Here is a 27,752-nt window from a genome sequence, read left to right on the forward strand (position 1 = left end):
TTTTTTTAACTCCATATCATGTCTAAATTTCTCTATAATGTATTTTTTCTGCTAAATATATTTGATGGGGAAATTAAATCCAAACCTCCTTTTCTACATGACAAAATTTGTCCCAATGTTGATGTATTATTTATTTTCGTTGAGTGAACTTTTCCACCGTGTCACCCATATACACCCGCAGCAGAACTTCATGTCACGTCACCATTTCCAGAGCCCAATTCACGCGAGATTACATTTCAGGAAGTTCCACGTCAGTATCCAGTGATCTTTTCACTGAAGTCGCAACATTTGGACCCATTTGGACTCATTTATCTGATTTTATTGCGACAACACGGGGATAAATCATGGTAAGAGACTTAGTATAGTTAACAGCATGTGTTGGTTCAATACAGGCTATCAAAGTGTCATGGTTTAGTTTTTAAAAGGACAGTGAAACTATCAAATAATAATGCACTGTTGTAAATAGCTTAGCGGCTAACTAGCTTGACTTAGCATAAGGGCTTGTAGCTAACGGCTGTTAAAATTTATAACCACGGTTCTTTGTGGCCTTTAGTTATATGTGCTGGCAGCTGTTTTGAGTCATTTGTCGAATTAATAATGCAATGTATATGTTCCGGATTATTGGAACCACTGAAATATTTTAGCTTCACAGTTAGCATGCTAACGGTTATTCTGGCTTTACTAGAAACGTTATTCCGGATCTGCAACGTTGCCTAGTTTTTAACTAGTAATTAAATATATTAAAGGTCATAAGAGCAAGAAGGCTCTGAAAACTGACTTTGTTTTGGACAAATACTTTATTGATTGATGAATCATACATCATGTTTTTATTAATTCATTTATTTTTTGTTTTGTCTCTGTTTCTTACCCTGTGTTTACTGTGGATCTCTGTTTTGGAATTGATGTTTGTCTGATTTCATGTGTGTTTTTATTTCTGTAACCCCCTGGCAAATACTGTATATATTGTAAATTGTTATTGTGAATAATAAAAAGCAATTAAATACCCACAAAGAGCCGCCCATATTGACAATTTGTATATAATAATGTAATGTAGTAAAACACCCCGATGTCTTCTGTCTTTTCAGCCTCTGAGGCTTGACATTAAGCGGAGGCTGACTGCCAGGTCCGACCGAGTGAAGAGTGTGGACCTTCACCCAACTGAGCCATGGATGCTGGCCAGTCTGTACAACGGCAGTGTCTGTGTGTGGAACCACGAAACACAGGTGCGATCACTAGTCAATGAGCCACCCATACATAGTTGCACGACAACCCAGTATGGAATCACTGATGACGAAACATCTATGCTTGAATATGTTATTTTATAGTTAAAGACTGACTTGAATAGGTAATGTTCCTTTTTCCAGACTCTCGTCAAGACCTTTGAAGTATGTGACCTTCCCGTCAGAGCCTCCAAGTTTGTTGCAAGGAAGAACTGGGTCATTACAGGAGCGGTGAGTTACATCTGTGGTTTGTTTTTGGATCACAACTCTTTTTTTACTCCAGTCTTTTTTATTGATGTTTATGCATAAAAATCAGTCATATAGAGCACCAATATTGGTGACATCTAATTTCTCTATATAATTCAAAATGGGTTTCCATATAGCATAACATTTTTTGAATACATCCTCTTGTAGAATAACAAATCTTTTCTAATACCAAGTGGTGTAAAAGATCATTGATCCACATCTTAAAGGTTGGGGAAAATTTCTCCTTCAACCTAAAAAGTATTAATCGCCAAGCTAGGAGAGATGCAAAAGCTATCATATTTTTTGCCTGGCGGTTGAGGTGAGTATCTTGGGGAATTATCACAACTCTTAACAGTTAACATCCATAACACCAGCACTTTCACAAACTAGAAGTATAAAGAGAGTACATACTGAAATAAATAAAATGAATGCTTGTTTATCAATTACTCATCCCGTGTTACCTTGAATTCTTAAAGAAAACTTTGTTTTTCTCACATGCCTCTATGTTGAACGAAAAAAATGTGAATAATCTTGATGAATTAAAGTAAAGGGGGACCCACATGTATCATCAGAAAAACTATATCAAAACAAGTGTAATTTATCCAGTCCTATGCTAACTAATACCTAAAAGCATGCATTTCTGCTAAACTCTTAACTATTTAAAATATGTGGCCACCATTTACTTCAGTTCATCAAGGATTTACTTTGTGTTATGAATTCTTTATTCACACTGGATACATGTGAGGAAGAATTTAGTTTTCTTCAAGAATTCAAGGTGACACAGGGTCGGTAATTGATTTACAAATTGTTATTTGGAGGTGAAATATCACTTTTTATATCACAATTTGTTTGATTTGGTGTAGTTTCAATTTGATGTGGGCATGTGCAGTAATAGCTTGAGCGGTGGTGTCACATCAGATTATGTTAATGAACATTTTTCTCACGTGTTTTACTCAAACAGCATATACCAACAGCTTATTCTGTAATGCATTTTCTAGTTAGTAGTTTTTGTATGTATTAACTAAAAATGCTCTGTATCCCACTAATAATCAAACCTTTTTTTTCTCCCTCTGCAGGATGACATGCAGATCCGAGTGTTCAACTACAACACCTTGGAGCGTGTCCACATGTTTGAGGCCCACTCTGACTACATCCGTTGCATCGCTGTCCATCCAACCCAGCCCTATATCCTCACCAGCAGTGGTATGCTAGTAAACTTATCATGTCTTTATTGGTAGCACACTCTTCTAATATCTTGAAAAAACCCTCAAAGGTCTATTTCTACAAGTGTCCTTCATTGCATATGTAATGTGTGCACACATGCATGACTGTATTTCTTTTTCTGTGCAGATGACATGTTGATCAAGCTTTGGGACTGGGAGAAAAAGTGGTCGTGTAGCCAGGTGTTTGAGGGTCACACTCACTATGTCATGCAGATTGTCATCAACCCCAAGGACAATAATCAGTTTGCCAGTGCCTCCCTGGACAGGACGATTAAGGTAGGGATTGCTTGACATTGCTGTTTGCCCTTTTGCTGCTGCTGATTTTATCTTGTGGGGACCCTCAGAACCTACTGCAGCTTCTTTAATGACTATAGATTAAGTTTAAGATTAAGATTACCTTTTTAAATACACATGTATTTAAAGGTAATTGCAGTGCATTTAGTGATTCTCTCTGTTGTCCTCTGGGTTTGTCTAGGTTTGGCAGCTGGGCTCTTCTTCTCCCAATTTCACTTTGGAGGGTCACGAGAAGGGAGTCAATTGTATTGACTATTACAGTGGAGGAGACAAGCCCTACCTCATCTCTGGGGCTGATGACCGTCAAGTAAAGATCTGGGACTACCAGGTTAGAAACCTTTTTATTCACTTTCTTCATAAGAAGGTTAGAGGAAGCCACAGAGCACTTATCATGGAACTAATAATTACTTAAGCAGAGCACGGGCTATTTTCCTGCTTTAAAATAGTATAGTAAAAAGTCTATCACTATGACTAACCAAAAGAGTTGACAGTTCTAAAAGAATGTTGTTTTGATTATTGATCAGCTACGGCCTATGTGAAAATCTTTAAGCATTGTGTCTATGTATTAATGTTTAAATGTCTTCCTCTGTGCATTTTAGAACAAGACCTGTGTTCAGACTCTGGAGGGACACGCACAGAACGTCTCTTGTGTTAGCTTCCATCCCGAGCTGCCCATCATCATCACTGGATCAGAGGATGGTGAGCAGGAACCCCACTCATCCTCGCCGCCAGAATACATCTCACCTTATGGTCTCATTGATCATTTCTCTATGCAACTTTACCTCCTCCCTCTGTAGGTACGGTGCGTATCTGGCACTCGAGCACTTACCGCCTGGAGAGCACTTTGAACTATGGCATGGAGAGAGTGTGGTGTGTGTGCGGCCTCAGGGGCTCCAACAATGTGGCACTGGGCTACGATGAAGGCAGCATCATTATCAAGGTGAGCAGAAGAATCAAATTTGAAAAATGTATTTTCATTGTGTGCACATACTGCTGAATGGAGTAGCAAAATTAGTGGTGGAATTTTATCTATAAAACACATTAAAACGAAACAAATTATAGATGTAATCAAATATCTCTGGCTCCCTCTGCTGTGTAGGTGGGTCGGGAGGAGCCGGCAATGTCTATGGACACAAACGGAAAAATCATCTGGGCTAAACACAGTGAAATACAGCAAGCCAACCTAAAGGCCATGGGTGACGCTGAGATCAAGGATGGAGAGAGGCTGCCTTTGGCTGTCAAAGACATGGGCAGCTGTGAGATTTACCCCCAAACCATCCAGCATAACCCTAATGGAAGGTGTGTACATTCACTTCAGGCAGGCGCACATGAAAACAACATAATTTGCCAGATTAAAGGTCAGTTTGTGAATCTGTGTCACTCATTAATGCATTTTGTGTGCACCAGGTTTGTTGTGGTGTGTGGAGATGGAGAGTATATCATCTATACTGCCATGGCTTTGAGGAACAAGAGCTTCGGCTCAGCGCAGGAGTTTGCCTGGGCACATGACTCATCTGAGTAAGTGTACTGTTTGCAAAAAGGTGCGATATTTTCCTTCTGTATTTGCCTGTATCAGAGAGTGAACAGTTGTTGATGTTTTTTAACAGATATGCCATCAGAGAAAGCAACAGTATCGTCAAAATCTTCAAAAATTTCAAAGAAAAGAAATCTTTTAAGCCCGACTTTGGAGCTGAAGGTAAACTGAATATTGTTGTATAATAGACTTGTAGTTGTATTCAATTCCCACTGTCTTATTCACTGGATGTGTCTCTTCCCTGCAGGGATCTATGGAGGTTTCTTGCTTGGGGTGAGGTCGGTGAATGGCCTGGCATTTTATGACTGGGAGAACACAGAGCTGATCCGCCGCATCGAGATCCAGCCCAAACATGTAAGACTTCAAATGTCCTGGTTTCTTTTTCTCTGTTTCTGGAAACATTTACCAATTTCTTTGGTTCTACCTATTTTGAGTTTGGTTTAACTATGTGCATCAAAGCAGCTACTAAGCTAAACTGTCTTGATGTTTAACAGCACTGTATGTAAATGTATTCAAGGCCTAGAGAGGCTGCTGCCTAGTTATTTTACTAACTTGCCATTTCTGTCTCATTCTCTCCTTTTTCCTCTTTTTCATAATTTGTTCAGATCTTCTGGTCAGACTCTGGTGAACTGGTCTGTATTGCTACTGAGGAGTCTTTCTTCATTCTTCGTTATATGTCTGAGAAAGTAGCTGCTTCTCAAGAGAACAATGAAGGAGTGACCGAGGATGGTATCGAAGATGCCTTCGAGGTGGGTGCTTTTATTTTCAGTGCTTAAAATACTAATTTATTTTATTGGATGTCCTTATGAATAATGTTTTATATGCTTTTCCGTAGTATAGCTTCAACTCAATGCTTTATATTTAGATTGAAGGAGTGCTTTCTTCACTTTAAAACCATACCCTACATTTATCACCTTTTTTGTGCTTTTTTATGTCCAGGTCCAGGGAGAGATCCAGGAGATTGTGAAGACTGGACTGTGGGTAGGAGACTGCTTCATCTACACCAGCTCTGTGAACAGACTCAACTACTATGTAGGAGGAGAGATCGTCACTATTGCTCACCTGGACAGGTACACATACAGATAGTTTAGCTAAAGGGGTATATGGTTTGCTGAAAAAATATATACCTATCCCTTTGTTGTTTATCTCTCAAGCAACTTGTAAAGTTTATGCTTATAAGAATCGCACAGAAAACCAAACATAGTTGCATACAAAGACTAGAAAAATAGCAGTTGAACTATACTATACTATACTATACTATGACTGGATTGATGTGAAGGATGCTGCATCTTTTACGACTGCTGCTTTCTCTTCCTGCAGAACCATGTACCTGCTGGGTTACATACCAAAAGATGACCGTCTGTACCTTGGAGACAAAGAGCTCAACATCGTCAGCTACTCCCTGCTGGTCTCTGTCCTGGAGTACCAGACTGCAGTGATGAGGAGGGACTTTGGAATGGCTGACAAGGTTCTTCCCACAATTCCTAAAGAGCAGCGGACCAGGGTGGCCCATTTCCTGGAGAAACAGGTATGGAAATACAGCAGGAGTTGATTCATTTTTATATATTATTTAGCAGTCTGTGGGTTTAATTTAACAGAAAATATGCAGATGCAATATTTCTTTTGTACCCAAGAGGTCATGCAGGGGCACCATCAGTGATATTCTGATTTATAATATATTTATTTATTTGAATCCAGAGATGATTTATAGTTTGTGTTTATAGGATGCTGATGGGTTTTGTTTATTTGTCTCTTCAGGGCTTCAAGCAGCAGGCACTGGCTGTGTCCACGGACCCAGAACACAGGTTTGAGCTGGCGTTGCAGCTGGGAGAGTTGAAGATTGCCTACCAGCTAGCTGTGGAAGCAGAGGTAAGAGCATAGCAGTTGGCTTTTTAAAACTGAGGCAAACCCTGGTCAGGTTATTTTACAGTACATTTCTAATTGAATTTTGATTATTTTTGTTATCTAACCCCTGCAGTCGGAGCAGAAGTGGAAGCAGTTAGCAGAGCTGGCTATCAGTAAGTGCCAATTCGGCCTGGCCCAGGAGTGCCTGCACCATGCCCAGGATTACGGTGGCCTGCTCCTCCTTGCTACAGCCTCCGGTAATGCCACTATGGTGGGCAAGCTGGCCGAGGGGGCAGAGAGGGACGGCAAAAACAATGTGGCCTTCATGACCTACTTCCTGCAGGGGAAGTGAGTAACAGATGAATGTGACAATTGTGGACAAATTAGGGAATAGAAACTGTATTGATGACGTCGAATATGTGGTAACTGTTCTACATGTTGTCTTTTCTCCATAGTCTGGATCAGTGTTTGGAGCTTCTGATCAGAACAAACCGACTGCCTGAAGCTGCCTTCCTGGCTCGCACCTACCTGCCCAGTCAAGTGTCCCGGGTAGTCAAGTTGTGGAGGGAGAACCTGGCTAAGATCAACCAGAAGGTCAGTTCTGTTATCAAGATTATTTTTTTTGTTGAAAAAAAATTTGATACAGGAAAGAGAGAAAATAGGATAGGAGTTTGAGTGTATGGATAATTCTTCTGGAGTATGACCTATCTTACTGAACCTTCATTACAGGCGGCCGAATCCCTAGCTGACCCTACAGAGTATGAGAATCTGTTCCCCGGGCTGAAAGAAGCCTTTGCAGCTGAGCATTACCTCAGAGAGTCTTGCTTGGGCACCACTAGGCCCGCCAAAGATTATCCTCTTGTCACGGTGAGTTGCACAAGTTTGAAATTTGACAAATGAGGCAGCTGTGTTTGTGTGCAGACAATATTTATCTATAGCTGTATCTCAGCTAGCTAACCCTACCCTCATGTATTTAAACAAACGTCACCATTTTTCAGCTCAACGAAGACAGGAATATTCTTGAGGAGGCTCAGGGATATGAGCCCAAAGGAACCTACATTCCTGCTGTTCCCAAGGTTTGTCTGCAGAATCCAACATTTTGTTTTGAGCCAATTTTTATCTAGTAACCTGAGAGCCGACATACGATTTGCTGCTAGTCACAACAGCACTCACATTCTTTGTTCACCCTCTGTACCTTCTGTAATCAGAATGGGATTTTTACAAACTAATGCTCGATAATATTCAAACATTTAGTCATACTCTCTTTTTGCTGGCATACACAGGACAGTGAAGAGTCTGTTGCAGCTCCCATTGCTGCTGCAGCAGTGGCAGCTGTGTCTTCACAGCCAGAACCTGCTGCTCCTACAGCGGTGGACAAAGAAGAAGAAGAAGAAGAGGAGGAGGAAGAGGATGAAGAAAATGAGGAGGAAATCCCTGATTCCTCACAGTCTCAAAAAGATAAGGTTGGACATATATTTTTTTCTGCTATGGTCTTTTGATTTGTTTCTCAACATGAAAAAATACAATGGGATGATCATAACTGATTATATAATGGTTGCTGTTACAACTTAGTTTGAATAAATAAACAGTCAATCAAATAATGTTTACTGCAATTATTTGAATTTTCTGCCATTTTGTAGCATTATGTCCTTTTTTTGATTAGGAAAAAGTAAATCTACTGGCAGTGTGCTACCATATATGGCCAGTAAAGTTTTTTCTTAAATAGGATTGTATGAGGTATTTATACATCATTAGGAGAATAATAAAAAAATGTGATTAAAATGAATTGTCCTCTGTGTGTGTCTTTCTGTAGATTCTGGATGAGCTGGAAGTGGACCTTGACAACATGGAGCTGGATGACATCGACACCACAGACGTTAACCTCGATGAGGACTTTCTAGATGACTGAGACCTGACACCACTCTCCTCGCTGGCACTCTTCAGAGCTTATTTAAAAAGATAAAGACCAAACTCCCTTACCCCCTTTTTTGTATTTGTACGTAAAAATATTTTATTGTCATGCCAACCTACTGCAGTGGCAGGATATAAGTAGATGATGATGATGATGATGATGATAATAATAATATCAGTAATGTTTTATTCTCAGAACAGTAGACACATCATGTCTATTTCTCCATTTTCTACACCATTTATTGATTGTTCGAGAACCTTCCACTAACTGTTCATGAGCGATATGGTATATTTACTCTTGCTTTGTGTTCATTCAGTCCAATAAACCGGTTGCTGTACATATTCATATTTGACTTGAGAGTTTTCTGTACTAGATGCTAAAACAGCGATACTATCTAGACTGTGCAGGTTCGAAATTAAATCGGGCGCGCAAGGCAGTATGGGTATACCCAGGCTAGATACTACCATTAATTGGTCATAACGCTGATAAAACTAATAAATGATGTGCTGTGACTTGCTGATTGGGAAAACAAGCTTGATGCAAAATACCCTTGAAAATATGTTTGTTGTAATTCTGATTTTAAAAGCAATCAGATAGCAACGCAGGTGATGTCCAGTACCCAGGCTGATTATACCTCTGTTTAGGGTTAGGAAGAGCTACGAGGAATTACAATAAATTAACAAAATCCATATTGTTATAAAAATAAAAGGGTTTTTTTTGCATTTGTCTGCCCTAAGCGGTATAAGAAAACTGAGAAAAGAATGATTAGATGTCAGTCTGAACATTTTTATAGAGACCCCAGAAGAGGTCATAAACTATAATGATTTAAAACATTTGTGTGTCTACCAAGTGTTTAAGTGTGTTGGGTTCATTATGGTGCTATTAAAAACGCATGATATTTCCATTGTGCTGGTCAGTTAGTGCTAACATGCTATTATTATTGTGAAGGAAATCTAAGTATTGAAATTGATAAAACACAAAGGCCACCTAACCCCAATCTATGGTGGCACATTAAAATTACAGGGGTGGGGGGCAGGATAGTATTCTGAGGAAAAAAAACCCTCCTAGATTAAAGTTGTACATTTACAAGAAAGAAACATGAATATTCTCCAAGACTAATGTGATTGTAGCCCAGAATCACAATATTAAGATCTTTTGACCATAGTGGATGATTTGGGTTTCCCTGCTTTTAAATTAGCAAATCTCTGTGCCATTAATTCCACATCATATAATTTTCTGTCACTAATGTAGGCAGAGCCCAAGGCACAAGCGAACTAAGCAACTGTTTAGGGCCTTGTTGCTACTAGGGGGCCCCCAAGAGCAAATACCAGTAACAATACCATGATATATATATATATATATATATATATATACACTTGATCAAAGATATGTCAACAGAGTGCTGCTGCTAATGTAGGCCTATACATATATTTATTTATTTTATACAACCCCAGGTCGCTCTTGTAGTTGAATGTGCTACATTTTGAGATTAAAAACCATATGTGACACCCTGGACATCATTCATTTATTGGTATTATTTGTATTACTATTGCATTGGTAATATTTATGTTATTAACTAACTATTAACAATCAATATTACTGGCAGTAACAGAGGGCCCAAAATAGAATTCTGCTTAGGGTCCCATGTAGGCTTGGGCTGGCTCTGAATGTAGGTGCCCCCTCTGGCTGCCGGAGCCTCGTGTTATTGTCTGTCTATGACCGCCTGTGTTGACTCATGCACTGCAGCAGGAATAATGTCCACAGAAAGCTGTTACTCTCCTCCTCTCCTGTGGATGGCGCCCCTCCGAGACAGGCTTGGACGATTTTGTGCAGTTTCGTGTGCAACAAAGTATCGAGCTTGGCAGCTAGCGACAAGAGAAACCGACCCTTCAGAAACTGTTTATCTTTACTGCTTTTCCAAACAGTTTTTTTTAGTTATTCTCAGTTTTCGGCGGCGTATTGGAAGTTTAATACAATCAGGAACTAACGCAATTCAGTCTGCGGGCGGTGCTAGGACGCTTTGTGGAGGAGCAAGGTGCTTTTTGAAAGGAAAGGCAGGCGTAACGTTAGCGAGCTGGCGTAGAGAAGAGAGAACCAGGGCTACGCAGTCGGTCAGCCAGGGAGAGCCGGGAGGACCACGGCACAGCCGCCGCCAGCGCCACGGGGAGTCGGGGCCCGAGAGGGAGCCTGCCAGGCCCTCGGCTTGATGCACCCTGCCTGCCTCGCCTTAGCCGCAGTCCGAGATGGGGGAGACCAAAATTATCTACCACCTCGACGACCAGGAGACACCGTATCTGGTGAAACTGTCGGTACCGGCGGACAAAGTCACTCTGGCAGACTTCAAAAATGTCCTCAAGAAGCCAAATTACAAATTCTTCTTCAAATCTATGGACGATGACTTCGGGTAACTGTTACAGGGTTTTATGTGTTTAATCAGCACAACACTCCTGGGTATTCTCCACGTTAATGTAGCTAGACTATCAATAACCGAGCGGTTACCCCCGCCAGCTGGCTTGTCACCAGTTTTAACGTTACCTGGCTGTCGATCATTAGCTCGCTACTTGCATTGCAGTTCCTTTGTTAGCTGCTAGCTCGCAGCGTTAGCACGTCTGTTCAGCGTCCCGACCCCGTTTGTTTACATTGCTTGTGTGGCGTCTTGTGCCTTGACTTCGCCTGACCAAGTTTGGTATTTGTCAGTTTCACTGGCACCAGAAAGTCCTGAACGGCCTTTAAACTTATCTTAGGTAAAGTGGGACCAGGGGTAGTTGACAGCACTGATAGTAACCGGTAACTGACGTAACTGCTGTCAGTTGGAGGCTAATGTATGGTGCGTTTGTGCTAACAGGCTAATGTCAGAATGTAAACGGCCGTTTTCAGTTAGTCAGTGAGTCCAGCGGGCCCCTGCTGTTGTTGTCTATTAGCCCGAGGAATGCAGAGTTGGACACAGGAATGCCCTGTTCATCACTCTGGCAGCTTTATGAGCATGTCCTTTTGTGTTAAAACATGGCTGGAAAAGAAGACGTTTTATGTTCCTTCAGACAGTGCATTCTACAGAGTTAAAAGGAGGGGAAATGTGTTTTTTTGTCTTTAAAAAAAAAAACGCATTTCAGCCAGGTTTCCAAAGTTGTTTTTGGCCAAACTCAAACTAGGGTGGGGCAACAACTTCTTAACCTTTGCAAGTGGGAAAGACATGTTTTGAAAAGACCCACAGCTATTCATGTTGTGAAGAGTGAAGGGGTATTCTGTAAATAGATTGAAACCTTTACTCCAAACGGGGGTATAGATTGAGTGACCTGTCTTTCTGCATATTTACCAAGACTCTCAAAGAAAGTCTCACTGGCCATCACTATTCCTTCTTCTCTGAAAGGCACAGCTAATCTGATCATCACCAGTAGTCTGAGGCGGTTTCTACTGAATGCATGCCTGATTTGTTCTTGATTCTTGCAAGCAAGCAGTCCGTTGGACTGGAGAAGTTTGCTGAAAATGTCTACATTTGACTTTGTTAAAGCCTTACCTTACCTTTGGGTATTGAACGTTGGAGGCTTATTAACTTTGGTTTAACAACATAAAAAAAAAATCTTCAATTTGTCTAAAAGTGTGGGGAATACATTTGAACTGTTGATATACTCTTTATCATGCAATAATTAGCACCATAGGCATTATTGTATATCTCTAGCTGGCAGTGTGTATCAACAGTGTAGTAAGTGCTCTGTTAAATCAGCATTGTTTGTAGTGTCCATTCTAATGGAAGCATTGCCCACCTCCAGCCTCATGTTTATTGCCCTGAGAGTGCTTTTGTGTTGCTTAAGGTTTACTGAAACAGCGCTTTGTTCTCTTTACAGGGTGGTAAAGGAGGAAATATCTGACGACAACGCTAAACTGCCCTGTTTTAATGGACGTGTGGTGTCATGGGTAGGTTTTAAAATATATCCTGGACTCATTTTCTGGTTTGTTTTGTCTGTCTGTTTGTTTTTTTTGTTTTTTGTCATGCGCTTGTCTGTGTTGACTGTATTTGTGTGGTTAAGTAGCTGTGTGGCAACTGTGTGCGTGCATGTATAACAATGATTCCCATCTGTTGGGCCAATGACCACAATCATACCCCGTCTCTAGGGAGATGCCCTATGTGTCTGCGTGATAATGTCATTATCACATAATGATCCCAGCAGCAACCGACACATGCAAACACCCTGCTCTTCTCTCTGCTTGTGCTTTTAAGCACTTTTTAAGTGAGCTGCAGTGGTTTTTAAATAATTTTACAGAAGTCCTCACACATGCTAGTGACAACATGCAGCACATGCATACATGTGCTTGCACGCAGCATCTCATTTAGAGGCTCAGAGCAATAATTCCCCTGTCTCCACAACACAAGAGACATCTGGTGCTCCCTTCCTCTCCCCTCGACATTGAAATTGGGTTAAGAGCAAGTGAAATCACAGGATAGGAGGAAAATACTCCATAACAAAGAGCCTCACTGCATGTCCTCTAACAAGAAGATTGAATCTCACAGGGTGGGGAGAATAAAGTTGGGAGAAAGAGTGCTCTGTTTCTTGATGTGAAAGGCTGATACATTTGGCTAATTTACTACAGTGTGGTTATAATTATAGGTTTGATTTGAGAGTCATCAACACAGTGTTATCGCTGGATGTTTGATTGTATAATCCATTGCGCCCATCCTGATGTGTCCCTCTGTTGTGGTCTTTTTCATTAGACTATGTGGAGGTTTGGTTGGCTGTGGTTCAAAGCCAATTTCTCTCTTTGTGTGTGTGTGTTCTTAATATGTTTGTTATCTCTTGGGGGTTGTTGAAATGTTCCATGTACAATGAAACGTTATCTCTGTTGCAGTATGTCCATTTGTTTGTCTCAACTGTTCATCTGCTGTTTCAATAATGTGATTGATTGTTCTCTGGGGTCCAGGGGCCTGGCTCGCTATCATCACATCACATCAGCACAACAGGCCAGCACCCTCAATCTGCCCTGTTGTACTTTATCGTCAGCCAACAGTCAGATTTTGTCTGTCACATTATTTTTTATACCTTTAGTGTATGTCAACTGCTGTAAATACATGTTTTTGCACACCAAATTGTCCTCGCTGTAAACTGAAACAGTATAATTAGTATATAGGTATAAACTGGGTAAATAGGTGAACTAAATGAGTAATGAGGCTCATGTCCATGATTCTTTTATCTGTCTACATCTATTATGTCTGTGCAGGTATCTTTACAAGTTAAAATAAGATCAGTCTTTCTATTCTGTATGGTAGAGCTAATATGATTTATTGATAAAAACGCAAAATGTTGTGGCTCCGGTTTCTAAAAGGTGATTGACTTACTGTTTTTCTTTGATGTACAGTTTAGTAGACTGGCTTCTTTGTGTTTTGGACTTGTGGTTGGACGGGAAAAAAAGACATTTGACACTTTTCACAATTGCAAACATGACACAAGCTTTGCCTGCTGTGTTTTGAGTTAAGTTAAACCAGATTCTTTGCACTCCAAACAGCTGTGTTCCTGTTCATTATCAAAAAGATACAAAATACTTGTTAAAATAGTGAAGAATTATAGTCATAAATAGTCCAGATATGACATAAACATCAAGCAAGTTTTAGCTAATTTTTACCAACTGTTGGCTTCTAATACTGCAGACAGTTCCACACTGATCTAATGTTTTGATTTGCTGGCAAATCATGCAAGAACATGCTTCATTTCTCATATGGATAACCTCCAAGATGCTGCAAAAATGCTCTTGAGTGAGCAGGACTAATGTCACTGGAATGTGCTGAAAGTATAAGAGAAAACATGGAAATTTGGACAGTTAATGGTAAAATCTACCAGTATAACTTCCCCTGAAAATGCAGTCATGCTCTATTGGATCCAACTTTTTCCCACACTTTGGTAACTTGGGCAACACAGTCAGGTATCACAACATGGCAAATGCTCTTTCTTTCACAACTGCTTGAACCCACAGCTGCCTTTGGATAGCTTTGCAGGAAGTTAATAGAAGGCAAGATTTTTACAATAAATGTGACATTGTAGTCCTTAACAGTTCCTCAGTGCTGCCAAGCCTTAAGGCAGTGACAATAAAACAGGACAAACCACCCATCTGTTGAATACGTCGCAGTGTAAACAGTGATAGTCTGACGTGGGTCTGCTGCCCATTTGTTTCATGTATTCTTTCCTTTGAGTGTTTGTCTCATCCCTATGACCGACCTGACTCTCTGTCTGTTCACAGTTGGTCTCTGGAGACGGGGCCCACACAGATGCAGGCTCAGTGGCAGATAGTTTAGAGGCAGCACCCCCTTTGGAGAGGACTGGGGGCATCGGAGACTCAAGACCACCCTCATATCAGTCAGTATATTCAGAACAAATTTTTGGTGTTTCTTTTAGTGTGCAATAGAAAGATTTTGTGTAATGTGTGGTTGTGTGTGTGAAAGAGAAACACGCCATGTGTACTTTGTGCTTGGCACAGTGCGTGTGTCTTGAATGAGTCTTGTGTTTCCCAATATCCGCAGTAACAGAGGAAACTACAAATTGAATGGGAATAGAATGACACCTTGTGACTGTTTAGGAGGGGGGGAAAATCACCTTTTTTTCTTCTACCCTTTTATTATTAGATTATCTTCAGTCTGTAAATTAATCTGACATGAGACTACTGATTTTCCTATTCATACTTTGTGTTGCCAGCCTTTTAGCTCCTAAATGTTTTTGTTAAAAAGAAAAGTCTGTAGAAGACACGTTATGAAAAAGAAACCGCACTGAAAAGTGAACTGGAAGTTAACTCAACACAATTCCTGCCAAATATTCAACTACAGAGTCCAACCTTAACTACACTGAGCCAGAGAAGGCATCTACTCAGTTATACTTCCAGTTTATAATGGGATTATTACAAGACGCATTTAATATAAATGTTTATTTAAGTGGCTGTTAAATGCAATTGCATGATGCAGTGTAATTCTGTTTCTTTCTAACACTCTGACGTATCTGCACCAACTCTGTCTGAAGTGGGAAAGCAGCAAGCGGCCGGGACAGTTTGGACAACGACACAGAGACTGGTTCCATGGTGTCGCAAAGGAGAGAGAGGGAGAGGCCGCGACGGAAACACACCAACGACCACGGTCAGTGACTGTTTTCAACCTTTATGGTACCCAGACCTAGACAAAAAATACTATTTGTACGGTTTTACTTACATCCAATCGCCTCAAATGTTCATTGATTTAATGTGACGTTTGATTGACCCACTAACACAGCAGTTACTCTCGTACTCAGTCTGTGGTGTGAGGCTGTACTCTTAGCTAACTAACATTCTTTTGATTGATGAGCTGATTTAATAGATCTATAAAACTGTGTTTCTCCACAAAGAATCCGAACCACTTTAAAACTTGTGTTTACCAGAGATGTTCTTTGTAAATTTCTTCGAAATTAGTCATTCAACATGAAAAAAGCATTAAGAACAAGAGAAATCTTCAGCTTAATCCAAGCTGCCACTAAGAGGGGGAAGCCCTACAACTATTTAAGATATAAATAATGTGGAGACTTTCCAATTGTATTTCTGTAACTCTCTACCCCTTGAGGTCAGACAGGCTACATCACTAGCTACTTTTAAATCCCTACTGAAAACTTTATTTTATCGCAAAGCCTTTTTAACTACTTAATCTCTTGGTTGTTGTTTTCTCCCCCAGCTCGTGTCACTTTCTATGTTTTGACATTTGTGATTCCAACTTGTCTGCATTGCACTTTACTTTGCTTTGTTGTTTTATTGTAATTTTTTCTGTCTTCCACTTTGTTTTTATCTCTTGCCTGTAAAGCACTTCGTAACTTTGTTAAGAAAAGTGCTATACAAATAAAGTTTATTAAGTTTATTAAAATAATTTGAATGGGGAGGAGTGATGGTGGCACTTTATGCAACTGAATGCTTCCCTTTATATGATTGGTAAGAAAAAAAAATAATAATAAAGGTATCAAATAAAGCCATCTATTGGTATTATTTTAGGGTATTGGTCTCCTATATGTGTTATCCTGACTCTACTGGTGTCCCACTGCAGGTGGAAGGCAGAACGGCTACTCATCGCGTTCTATGGGACGTGGGGGGCCCGAGTACGACAGCTGCTCGTCCTTTATGAGCAGCGAGCTGGAGTCTACTTCTTGTTTCGATTCAGAGGATGATGACGCAACCAGCAGGTCAGATGTTCTGTGTAACTGCTCAGCTTGTTGTTCAGAAGTGCACTTCTCAATGAGAAAAGGCATTTTGGCATGAGGAATGCATCTGGAATTGCAGATGATGGGTTCTGGCAGAGATTAGCACAGTCTAATTGTCTGGTGGTTTCTGTGGTCACCCCCTGGGTTCTCCTCCAGGAGTCGTAGATATATCTACAACCCACTTTAAAGACTGTTCTCAGTCTTTGGGCTGGATTAGGATGTTTTTCCTGTTGATGTAGATCTGGATAACAGCTTCATCAATGTATGGGTTTCTCTGCACCAAAGAAGGAAACTCTGGATAGTGGCTCCAACTGATGATTTGTCTGCCAGCTCATAACTTCTAAATTAAGTGGGTTGGATGCCATTTTACAAACCATTAAAGCTGTTTCTGACTCCTGGCAAGCCCCACTTTCATTATGGAAACTGTGTTTAAAGGACTCTTTATTATGTAGGTAACATTAAGGCTTTAATAGATGTTTAAAAAAGCTAAATGGGGAAAACAGCTTCTATTTTTGTCCAAGTATTTTTATTAACATTAAATGTGTCATGTTTTTTTTAGCTTGATTCAGGTAGATTTTTTTTCTGATAACTTATATCTGATAATTACCTTATATATTATATTATTACATATAATTGCTTTCCACTTGATCGTGTACTATTACTGGATTTTAGCATGGCATGTTATAGATCGTGATCTTTTATTTGGTAAATTAAAATGCTATGGGCTCAGGGCAAGTGCCATTTTATTTATGAAGAGTTCCTTTTCTTTTTTTTTTAATTTACTTTTTATTCGTTTTTTCTTAGTAACATACACATAAGTGCCAGTGGGCACAAGAACATACAACATGACATAAACATAAACATAACATAACAAGGGGAGGATTGTGCATTAAGTAGAGCAGCAGAACAGCAGAGTCGACATAAGCACATCATACATAAAGAAGAGTTCCTTTTCATGCAGAAAACAAACAGTGGATTATAATGTCAGCATGTGTAACTGTGAAGGGCTGGATAGTGCCTTGCCGTAGGGCAGCTGTCTCAGATCAATTCTGTATTCCATCTTTACAAATAACTTGCCATCTGTTTTGCGTAAAAACAAGTATACAGATACAGATGCTGACAGTTCTACATTGTAAAATGCAGCAAATGCTAATGGAGAGCAGGTTTTCTTTTCTGAGTTAAATTTGGTCTTTGATTGGATAAAATAAAATCAGTTGGTACTAAACATCTCAAAACCAAATCCACTATTCTGGGATCTAGTCATAAACTGTCATCTACACACTCCTACACTGAGTCTGCAATTGGCTAAATTACTTGGTTTAATAGCCAACAATCATGCATAGAACATATTGATAGAATTGTTATGAAAGTGGGGAATGGCTAGAAAAATGCATTACTAATGGTCCAGCACACATTCTGGGGCAGGTAGTTAGTCTTTAATTATTACTAACCTGGACTACTGCCCAACTGAATGGTCCTCTGCATCACAAAGTGTATTGAGGAAAATATATCTACTACTAGACTAGAGTTAGATTGCCCCAAAAAAATGAGCACTGACAGCATGCATCGTAAACTCTTATGGTTACGAGTAAATAAAAGTCTCTTCTTAAACACAGTCACATTCTTAAGTATTTATACCACTAAACCTGAGTTGCCATCAATGATTGGAATAACTGCGCCCTTCTCATGCATCATTCCGAAAGCAAATCCTCATTTGAATACCGTTGAAGATCCATTACTCCAGTGCTGGCCTTGTATAATGTCTTGTTCTTGTTCCCTGGTGAAGACTCTGAAGGCTCATTCATAGACTAATTCTAAGATTACTAAATTAAAGACAATTAAATAGAATGCACATCGGAGATGTTGAAGACATTTTTTAATGACCACTAATGACCAATGTAACACAATTACTGGTGCACATGTGATGAACATAATGTAACACAGTTGTGATGTTGATATGATATAATAAGAGCCCAGAAGGACTAGCTGGTGCCATTGGCATCAGGTAATAGGGATCATTTTAAATATGTAAGTGTGTAGGGTCTTTAAAAAGATGTTTTTTTTATTTATTTTATATTCAGATTTAGCAGCTCCACTGAGCAGAGCTCCTCTCGTCTAATGAGACGACACCGCCGCCGCAGACGGAAACCTAAGGCCTCCAATATAGACAGGGTAAGATGACACACTTACATACAGGACTGCAAATCAGCCCCAGGCTTCTTTATCAAAACTGTTACACTTTGTGACTAATGATTCTTCTACTCATTTTTTCTTTTTTTCCTCCCAATTTCCATCGTTCTGCCCTCCAGTCTTCATCATTCAGCAGCATCACAGACTCTACCATGTCCCTGAACATCATCACTGTCACTCTCAACATGGGTGAGTGACTTGGCCATGTGGGAGCTGCACACAGAATGCAATTAGATTTGGTGGGATGGACGGTGCATTTTTTTCTGAATAAAGTCTCCTTACACACTAAGTCTTAGTTATACAATATCCTTTCCTAAGGTGGGAAAATATGCAAATGTAACTAAATTGTTCCATATTCATCATCTTTTCTGTCTTTACCTGCTTCATTTCACTGTTGAATACACATTGTTCCTCTCCTCTTTACAGAGAAATACAACTTCTTGGGCATCAGTATCGTGGGTCAGAGTAATGAGAGGGGAGATGGAGGCATCTACATCGGCTCTATCATGAAGGGAGGAGCTGTGGCTGCAGATGGACGCATAGAGCCTGGGGACATGCTGCTGCAGGTGTGTATTTGCATGTGTGTGTTAGACAACGAGAGAGAGGCACGCACATGTGGAAAATGTGTGTCTGTGCATACCTAGGAAGTGTGTGTAAATGCATGTTGTGTCTGGGTTAAGTGCCAGTGCTTGCAGTTTTTTTTTAATTCAAACTGACATGTAAAGTATAAAAAAAGATATTTCTGAAGTGTAATCAAGGCAATTTATGCATGTCACAGTATATCATTTTTTTCCTTTCTACTTTTATCGATGTTATGTCTATCACAGTATAATATACTGTATAAGTGTCTCAATGTATGGGAATATGTGTCAGTCAGTTGTCTTTATGGCTCTAATTGTCATTTACCATTTCTATTATTCCACACCCACTTCCAAATTTTAATATAGCACGCCATTTTGAAAACTGCCCGCCCAACTATAGTGGAATTTATTGGAATATCTGTGACTTGAGCTGTCATCCTAGTATCAGTAGAAAACTGCACTTTTAAGTGTAACATCATTCTCTTTTTTTTTTTATTGGTCCATGGTACTTTAAACTTGCTCATTAAAGGAAAGTTGGAAATTATTTATTTTTCCTTTTTTATTTTAAAAAGAAATGTATTGTAATTGAGAAGTATACTGAAACATCAGCAAGGCAGAACTGAGAACACTTTAATATCTATTTATTTTTTTAAGTAGTGTTTTTTTGCAATATTGAACAATGTTTTCCACCACTAACTATAACTATTATACCTCATTTTATAGCAATTCATTGTTGGGCCTTTATTCTCATAATGATTTGTATTTTTGTGCAAATTTATTTGTGCAACCTGAGACATTTTTTTTCTTTAATTTTTATCCTTGTAGGTGAACGACATAAACTTCGAGAACATGAGCAATGACGATGCAGTTCGAGTACTGAGAGACATAGTGCACAAGCCAGGGTAAGCAGCAAAAATGAATACATACATGTATATTCTATAACAGCAATAGATACAAATATTCTTCCATAAAACACAGGTACAAAACAAGACATCACTGAATTCTCGTAAAGTTGAAGCTGACACTATTCTTTGCCTCTGTGTTTATTACCAGCCCCATTACTCTGACTGTGGCCAAGTGCTGGGACCCAAATCCTCGGAGCTGTTTTGCTCTGCCCAGGAGTGAGTGTTTGTTCATTTTTTTCCTTTTCCTTGCAATAAAACAAATGCTTGCAAATACCTGCAGACCCACCTGTTTTGGTAGCTGTTAACTGTACATTTAATTTAACAGGTGAGCCAATCAGGCCCATTGACCCTGCTGCGTGGGTGTCCCACACTGCAGCTATGACCGGGGTGTACCCTGCATATGGGATGAGTCCCTCCATGAGCACCGTCACCTCCACCAGCTCCTCCATCAGCAGCTCTATCCCTGAGACTGAACGTGAGTCACCCCCTCCAGCTGATATGACTTCTTCTCAAGGCACTTTAATTCAAAACAACTTAAGTCCTTCCATGACTCTTAGTCACAGCTTTCCATCTTCTTTCCCTTTGTCTATACATGGAGTTGCATTGTATTTTTTTTTCTGACCATCCCTCCTTTGGTTTTACAGTATTTACTGGATTTTGCTTTTTGATAACCTTCTTGTTAAAGATTGGATCATTTCAGGATTTCACTTTTTGAACATTGAGCTCTGATTTTTGAGCCCCAGCCGTCTCATCTCCAAAAATGCAGTAATATCAGTATCTCCGTCGGACGTGTTAGTAAATCTCAGTGTTAAGTGTGGCCCTACCCCTCTTGATGCATTCCTGCGACTGCTCTCTGTTCCAGCTTTTACTGTGTTCAGCTTCACAACTTCCATCTGCTCAATAACTCTTGTCAAAACTGAGCCGATAACTCACAGTCTAACAGTTTTTTCTTTCTTTCTCGAGAAAAAACTTTCCTCTCTTCACACATTTTCTTAACCGAATTGACTGACATTTCAAGAGATTTCCCCTTTCAGACAGAACATAAATTTCACATAATCACATGCTTAAAGCTTGCATTTCTGGCAATAATTTATGGTTTATTGGTGCATTTTTCTTTTGCTTTGGATAAGTGGCCAACTGTATTATTGCCAGGAGTTTATTCAAAGTGCAACTACAGTGACATTTAAAAGAAGAAAAAAGTGTCTGCAATCAGAAATGTAGAGTTGTAAAGTTCTCTTGGTGCCTCACAATCATATGGTTTCTTTCTGCACTGTTTTGTTGTAATGTTTAACAATCATGCAGGAAGAAATCTGTGGACATCAGTACATAGTGCAATGCAGCCACTTGAAGAGTTTTGCATAAAGGGTGTGGCTATTGTTAACCCTCTGAACCCCAAGCAGTTTCAGGGCTTCTCCACCGAGAAATTATATCTTTACAGATGCATTGCGGAGTTCAGAATTTTTATGTTATTTATTTATTTATTTATTTAAGGAATCTGATTTATTTTGGCAAGCTTTTAAATGAGACATAAAGACTATATGTCGATTTTGATGAAATAAAACTATTTTAAGCTTAGATTAGGTTATTTTTACTGATGGCAGTGTTCATCACACCTGATTCGTCTAAAGAAGTCTAAACTTTGAAATCCAACAATAATGGGTTTTTTTGTTTCTGCTATTCTGACTATGAATTATGTAGTAATTTTGGCCTTTTTATATGCCTTCCAAACACAGCAACAGGTTCTGTATTTCAAAGAGTTAGTGCACACTGACAGCAGCGTGCACTATACACAAACATCAAAGGACTTTTGGGTTCATGTGAATATTTATAATTAAGAGTAGTGTTTGTGTGTGTTGGAAGTGTGTACCCTAAAAGGTATGGAATATTACTTCACAAATTCTAAATACATTTGAAGTAGTATCTCCTCTTTGAGGATACAGAAATCTATTCTGTCATTCGCTTCTGCTTTTTAAGAGGTTATCCAAAACAGTTCAACAGAATACTAACCTGTTATGGACAATACTCCCAAAATATGTTCAAACCCTTGTTATTGGGGATGGTCACAAGGCATTTTGGGAAAAAGTGGAAATCACTGATGGAATGAGAGATAGGTAAGACGAGTTGAAGGAAATTGAAATACAACTAACCTCATTGAGATGATATGTTACTTGTAAAAGTGTTTTTAGGAGGACATTTCTTTCATTATAATCATGCTTTTGTTGGCGTTTTTATAAGGTCAGCTCTGTTCTCGTCCAATTCAAACAAAGATCTGAGCCTGATCAGGTTGATTCATGATTAGGATATAACAGGGGTTGCGTTACAGTCCAGACCACAGGAAACCAAATATTATTTGAGACAAAGTCCAAAACAGGCCAACATTTTTGGAGTTATCAGAGATAGGTGAACAGCACACAGCTGTGCTTTCACTATATCTGTTGGAAGCAAAACAAAAACCCAGCAGATTGTATATGTTTGTGAGATGCATCTCTGTGTCCTGTGAAAAAGGTTCACTTGATCATCTCTGAAAAAGATCAAACTCAAACAATTTAAACTCTGACAGGAGGATGTGCTTCAGCTCCCATGGTAACATTGTCCTCTGATCTTTCCCAGGATTCGATGACTTCCACCTCTCCATCCACAGCGACATGGCAACGGTTGCTAAAGCCATGGCCTGCCCAGAGTCCGGTCTGGAGGTGCGGGACAGGATGTGGCTCAAGATAACCATCGCTAACGCCTTTATCGGTACGCTTGTCAGAGCAGAGGGCATGCTTCAGCATTTATTATTTCCTTCATCAGTATGCACACCTGTCTCTGCTAACGGAGCTGAGCAAATAAAGAACATTGTCTCAGTGAAAGCCTCTTGTATCAATTATAGATTGAAGATAATACTATAAGAGGAATGTAGTTTTTCTTTATGAATATGGGTGATGTAATGGCAGCCCATTTCCACAAATGTGGGAAACGGGGAAAAAAAGATCTTGTAAGTTATTACAATGTGGAGCTTTCTTGAATTAAATACTTAGTATCTAAAATGAATGAGTAAGTCTGTTTTGAGAGTTTCTCAAAATTTTGAGTCATTAATTCGGGAAAGCTCCTCCATTATAATGACTTTGAAAAGGCTAAACTTTTGTGTTTCATTTTTCCCCCTTTTTACTAGGGGAAATGAGCTTCCAGTTGTTTCAAATCATCATTGGGATATAATTCTATATATCATGGAATGGATTGTAATGACCAAAACTATACCTAAAATGTGTGTTTGTGTCCTCAGGTTCTGATGTAGTGGACTGGCTCTTCCATCACGTGGAGGGGTTCTCAGATCGTCGAGAAGCCCGTAAATATGCCAGCAACCTGCTGAAGGCCGGCTTCATCCGACACACCGTCAACAAGATTACCTTCTCTGAACAGTGCTACTATGTCTTTGGAGACCTCTGTGGCAGTAAGTGGACGCTAAGATCTCCTTTGAGTTTTGTCAGTAAAGCTCCACAAAGCGTTGAGTCCTTCAGTTGTATCTATATAGGTGAACTGTTACTGTGAAAGTCTAAATCTGTTTTTTTCTTTTATCTCCTTCAGACATGACCCATCTGTCTCTCCATGACCATGATGGTTCCAGTGGGGGTGCCTCAGATCAGGACACTCTCCCCCCTCTGCCTCACCCTGGGGCGGCCCCCTGGCCCATGACTCTGCCCTACCAGTTCCCCATTCCTCACCCATACGACCTGCAACAGCCCTACCCTGGTGGACCAGGCGCTGGCAGTGCAGGAAGCCAGCACAGCGGTGAGAGCATTGTGAACATACTGCATGTGTTCATCACCACCATAATCAACATGTTTTGTACAATCAGTTGGAGAAAAACAAAATTAATGACATATTAATATTGCAATTTTGCATAAAAACTCCCTATAGCACCCCATAGTGTTGAAATGAGCCTGTTTTAATGTTTGTAGTTTGCTTCTTCACAAAGATCAGCAACAGTCGTGAGCTAGAAATCATTTCTGTAAAGAAAAGTGTTTTCATGATGAAAAAAGTATCAAAATGTCTGTAGAAATGTCCCCAATGCCTTAACATTGTTCTTCTCTGTTGTCTATATGGATACTGCAAACACTATGTTGCACTGTATGTTGCCAAAACATAGCCATAATATGATACTTTTGCTAAGCTTGTAAGTTTGTTACAGTCACTGTAACTGAGATGAAATCAGCTGCATCACTTGTGAAGGAGAAAACTGCAAACCCTTTGAATGCCTCAAAAGTTATTTCTGAGAGTGGTATTTTGGCATTAAGAGCCTAATGTTTGAGTATTCCTTTACATCTCTGTCTTTTGCATCTTGTTTGCTATCACATCCAAATCACTCTAAATGTGTTGTAGGTCCAGTCCATGCTCTTTCAACAGTGAAAAATATGCCATCAAACAGCTCCAAAGCTGCCCTAGTTACATACATATTTTGTGTATTTAACATGTAGAAATAGAAAACCAGACACTGTGGTTTTAGGAGCAGTTTGCTTACGCAATGGAGATATTTACTGACCAACAACAGCTGGGCCCACTGACTGCACCAAACATCACAGATGTCCTCATTTTGTGGTTGCACACTATGAATGTACTGTTGAATAGATAACCAAATTACAAAATATAGCATGCATTTTGGAATTGCTATATGGTGTATTTTATTGCTTTTTTGGAAGCTTTTTTCAGCCTTCACAGTTGGTGCTAAGCTAGTGCCCAGACCTACCTATCGAAAAGACGCAGAGAGATCATCTTTTCTTTTGTCTGTGGGTTTGATGGTTGCATGCATTCATTTAAAAAATGTCAGGATTATTGGATAAATTGTTTTGGTTTTAAATGCGTCTGACAAACTTGCCTCTAAAGCAAGCAGGCGGTTTGTGGTAATAAAATGAAAACATGCAATTGCCTTCAGTAATGACTGAGCTGTTTGGCCTGTGAAAGGCAGTGAATGCTCCATAAGCACGTCTGCATTAGTCATGCAGCTCTCCTGAGAGTCTCCCACAAACTGGGTCAGTACTGCCTGCGTCAATTCATTGGCACTCAGATGGGGGTGAGAGGCTCATGTAGGTCAATCAGATTTAATTAAAAAAACGTGATGCGTTTGTATCATAGACTGTAGAAAATAAGTGGCTTCTGGGCCTGAAAAGACGCCAATGCGGAAGTACCTTAAAGCTGCATTCTTTCATGTGACCAACAGGGGCGACTCCAATGGCTGTAAAAGAAGTCCAATTACGAGGAAATGGCTCTATTTTCCACCTGATTTATTACCTCAGTAAATATATCATGAGTTGATGGTCTTAATCATTAGTTTCACGTCTTCTTTAATAGAGAATGATTCATTTTCTAAGTCATGGTCCCATCTAGAGTAAAATAGACGATAAAGCAGGATATGATATAAGGTATGGCAATGGCTAAATCCAGTAGGGCTGGGCGATATGGACCAAAAGTCATATGCCGATATATTCAGGCTGAATATCAATATACGATAAATATATCCTGATATGTTTATCGCAAAGTGAGAGCAAATGTTCAGTCAAAGCCAAATATGACATGTCACAAGTAGTTTTATTGAAACCGTTTAAGTGAAATAAATACTGTATAACAGGAGTACCTTTTTTTTTTTTTTAATCAAAGCTCCATAAAGTGCACATTTAAATAAAAATCTTAAACAAAAGTGAAACGCACTCCTATGAAATAAAATAGGCCAATCTTTTTCTGAAATAAATATATTTATGAGAAAAGAATAATGAATATTACAAAAGAGATAAGTATGACAAACCCTAGTAAGGGCAGCATTTATTTATAAAGATTTTTAAAACTATATTGATATATTCAATATCATCTAATTCAATATCACATTTAAAAATATATTGATATATTTTTTTTTATCGATATATTGCCCAGCCCTACTCCAGGCCCCATAATGGTCGTCCACAAACTAGCGAGTGACCTCACTGTGGCCATGTCCACTTCTTATATACCGTCTATGGTTTGTATGTTACACTTGAATAACTTGTCTCTTCTTCTCTGTCTACAGGAAGCAGTGGCTCTAACTGCAGTAAGAATGAGGGGCGGAAGTCCGGCGGCAGTGGCAGCGAAACTGAGATCAGGAGCCACCGAGCTCCAAGCGAGCGCTCGGTGGCTCCTCCTAGTGAGCGAAGCGTCCGGAGCTCTATCAGCCACCGCAGTGCCAACTCCCACTCAATAGCCTATGGTCCTGGCCTCGTCTACGGCCCGCCTGGCCTTCCCCCCCAGCCCCAGCATCTGTCTACAGCTGCACCTGGCGCCCCACCTGGCAGAGAGCTCGCCTCTGTGCCCCCTGAGCTCACTGCCTCGCGCCAGTCTCTGCGCTTGGCCGTGGGAAATGCCGGAGAATTCTTTGTCGATGTGATGTAATGCAGGTTGTTGGCCAATAACAAAGTAGCAAATTGGGCTTTCTCGTGTCATTATAAGACTGAGAAGGACAGCATGATGGACAGGAGGGAGGGAAGATTGCAAAACACAAGGCCTTGCTTCCACTCTCCTAAAGGCAGAAATGGAAGCAACCCTGTTGTGTATGTTGAGAGAAAATATGTTCCTCCTCCCTTGTGCTTTTCTTCCTAGCAGCAGTAGTGGCCATACTTTCTTCAGTGAAGAAATCCCTCACTCATGATGGAACCAAAGCGCCTTTCCCGGTTTCCGCTCCTCAGTGGGGAAGAGTTTGTGTAAGGACAAAGAGCAGGAGAGGGAGGGAGGTGGTGGAAACGGACAGCTGGGGATGATGACTCAGCGCTTTTTTCTACACATGGATGTTTTTCATTTGTTCTTCTCTTCACTCTTCCCTCCTCTCTGCCCTCCCTTATCTAACATTCTCTGTCTTCCCCCACCCCTGTTCAACACTGAGAGAAATAAGCCTCCTCCCTTCTTCCTTTCTTTCAAATTCCACTTGCTGACTTCCTAACAAGAAAAGAAAAATCCTGAAAGAAAGCTCAGATGAACACTAACTGTTAACCTTATTCAGATTTTTTAAACGTTTGCTTGACTTAAGAGAGAAAGAAATGGAAAATGTGTATGTAGTGCAAGAGAACCGCAGTCCTTCTTACTGTAAGAATGCATTTGTGTTATATATGTAGTTGGTCACAACTAGTTTCATTTTTCAATGCTAAACATGAGCATCCAGCTTCAAGAGTCATTTTTACACTACATAACTGCATTTTCATCTGTTAACCAGAGCATTTTCAGACTCTGTCTTGTGATAATGTATAGTCGGAAAAAAAATTTCTTACCATGTCTTTCACACTACTCTTTTATCAAGGAAAAAAATGTCTTTTTATTTATAAATATAGTTTTATGACTTAACTTTGCTCTGTCGTGTTATGTTTTTATTTGAGTGCGTGGGTGTTTCTGATGCTCTAATTTGCAATCTAGTAGGGGGGTGTTTCATAGTACCTACCTGAGGTCATGTTTGCATTTAAATGCAGTGGATTCCAGACTGTCCAAAATCAGGAATGTGAAGGTTAGGCAATGTGGTGCACAGATGTGTGTGTGTGGGCTGTGGGTGTGTGCGAGAGATCAGCCCAGTACATTTAGGTTTGCTTCAGAACTGAATGGCCCTTTGCAAAATGTTCCCT

At 39.9% G+C, this 27,752-nt stretch overlaps 2 protein-coding genes across 2 annotated transcripts; both read left to right on the forward strand.

Annotated features, from left to right (window-relative positions):
- The first annotated feature begins 209 nt into the window (after positions 1 to 209).
- copb2 (COPI coat complex subunit beta 2) lies at positions 210 to 8,619 on the forward strand. The gene is made up of 22 exons (XM_059345223.1): positions 210 to 347; positions 1,086 to 1,223; positions 1,365 to 1,451; positions 2,543 to 2,669; positions 2,817 to 2,965; positions 3,165 to 3,311; positions 3,583 to 3,682; positions 3,781 to 3,923; positions 4,083 to 4,282; positions 4,391 to 4,501; positions 4,591 to 4,679; positions 4,765 to 4,871; positions 5,123 to 5,266; positions 5,457 to 5,587; positions 5,838 to 6,045; positions 6,276 to 6,386; positions 6,496 to 6,710; positions 6,818 to 6,956; positions 7,092 to 7,229; positions 7,361 to 7,438; positions 7,646 to 7,825; positions 8,176 to 8,619. The coding sequence occupies exons 1-22, from the start codon at positions 345 to 347 to the stop codon at positions 8,269 to 8,271; spliced, it is 2,841 nt and encodes a 946-aa protein (XP_059201206.1). The 5' UTR covers positions 210 to 344; the 3' UTR covers positions 8,272 to 8,619.
- A 1,474-nt stretch (positions 8,620 to 10,093) lies between these two features.
- On the forward strand, positions 10,094 to 27,485 carry LOC131980658 (segment polarity protein dishevelled homolog DVL-3-like). The gene is made up of 15 exons (XM_059344941.1): positions 10,094 to 10,678; positions 12,117 to 12,186; positions 14,500 to 14,615; positions 15,270 to 15,382; positions 16,310 to 16,445; positions 18,545 to 18,635; positions 18,773 to 18,842; positions 19,080 to 19,219; positions 20,060 to 20,136; positions 20,288 to 20,355; positions 20,465 to 20,614; positions 22,750 to 22,881; positions 23,408 to 23,575; positions 23,710 to 23,913; positions 26,180 to 27,485. The coding sequence occupies exons 1-15, from the start codon at positions 10,518 to 10,520 to the stop codon at positions 26,536 to 26,538; spliced, it is 2,055 nt and encodes a 684-aa protein (XP_059200924.1). The 5' UTR covers positions 10,094 to 10,517; the 3' UTR covers positions 26,539 to 27,485.
- Positions 27,486 to 27,752: the final 267 nt, after the last annotated feature.

This window comes from Centropristis striata, chromosome 11 (assembly GCF_030273125.1).
Source record: "Centropristis striata isolate RG_2023a ecotype Rhode Island chromosome 11, C.striata_1.0, whole genome shotgun sequence".
Taxonomy (NCBI): domain Eukaryota; kingdom Metazoa; phylum Chordata; class Actinopteri; order Perciformes; family Serranidae; genus Centropristis; species Centropristis striata.

What these genes read in the sequence shown, in the direction of transcription:
- copb2 (XM_059345223.1), top strand. An exon ending in TAAAGATCTGGGACTACCAG is followed by an intron (nt 3,312 to 3,582) that starts GTTAGAAACCTT and finishes TGTGCATTTTAG; the next exon opens with AACAAGACCTGTGTTCAGAC. An exon ending in AAGATTATCCTCTTGTCACG is followed by an intron (nt 7,230 to 7,360) that starts GTGAGTTGCACA and finishes ACCATTTTTCAG; the next exon opens with CTCAACGAAGACAGGAATAT.
- LOC131980658 (XM_059344941.1), top strand. Translation starts at nt 10,518, where the DNA reads ATGGGGGAGACCAAAATTATCTACCACCTCGACGACCAGGAGACACCG. An exon ending in TCAAGACCACCCTCATATCA is followed by an intron (nt 14,616 to 15,269) that starts GTCAGTATATTC and finishes CTCTGTCTGAAG; the next exon opens with TGGGAAAGCAGCAAGCGGCC. An exon ending in CTCTATCCCTGAGACTGAAC is followed by an intron (nt 20,615 to 22,749) that starts GTGAGTCACCCC and finishes GATCTTTCCCAG; the next exon opens with GATTCGATGACTTCCACCTC.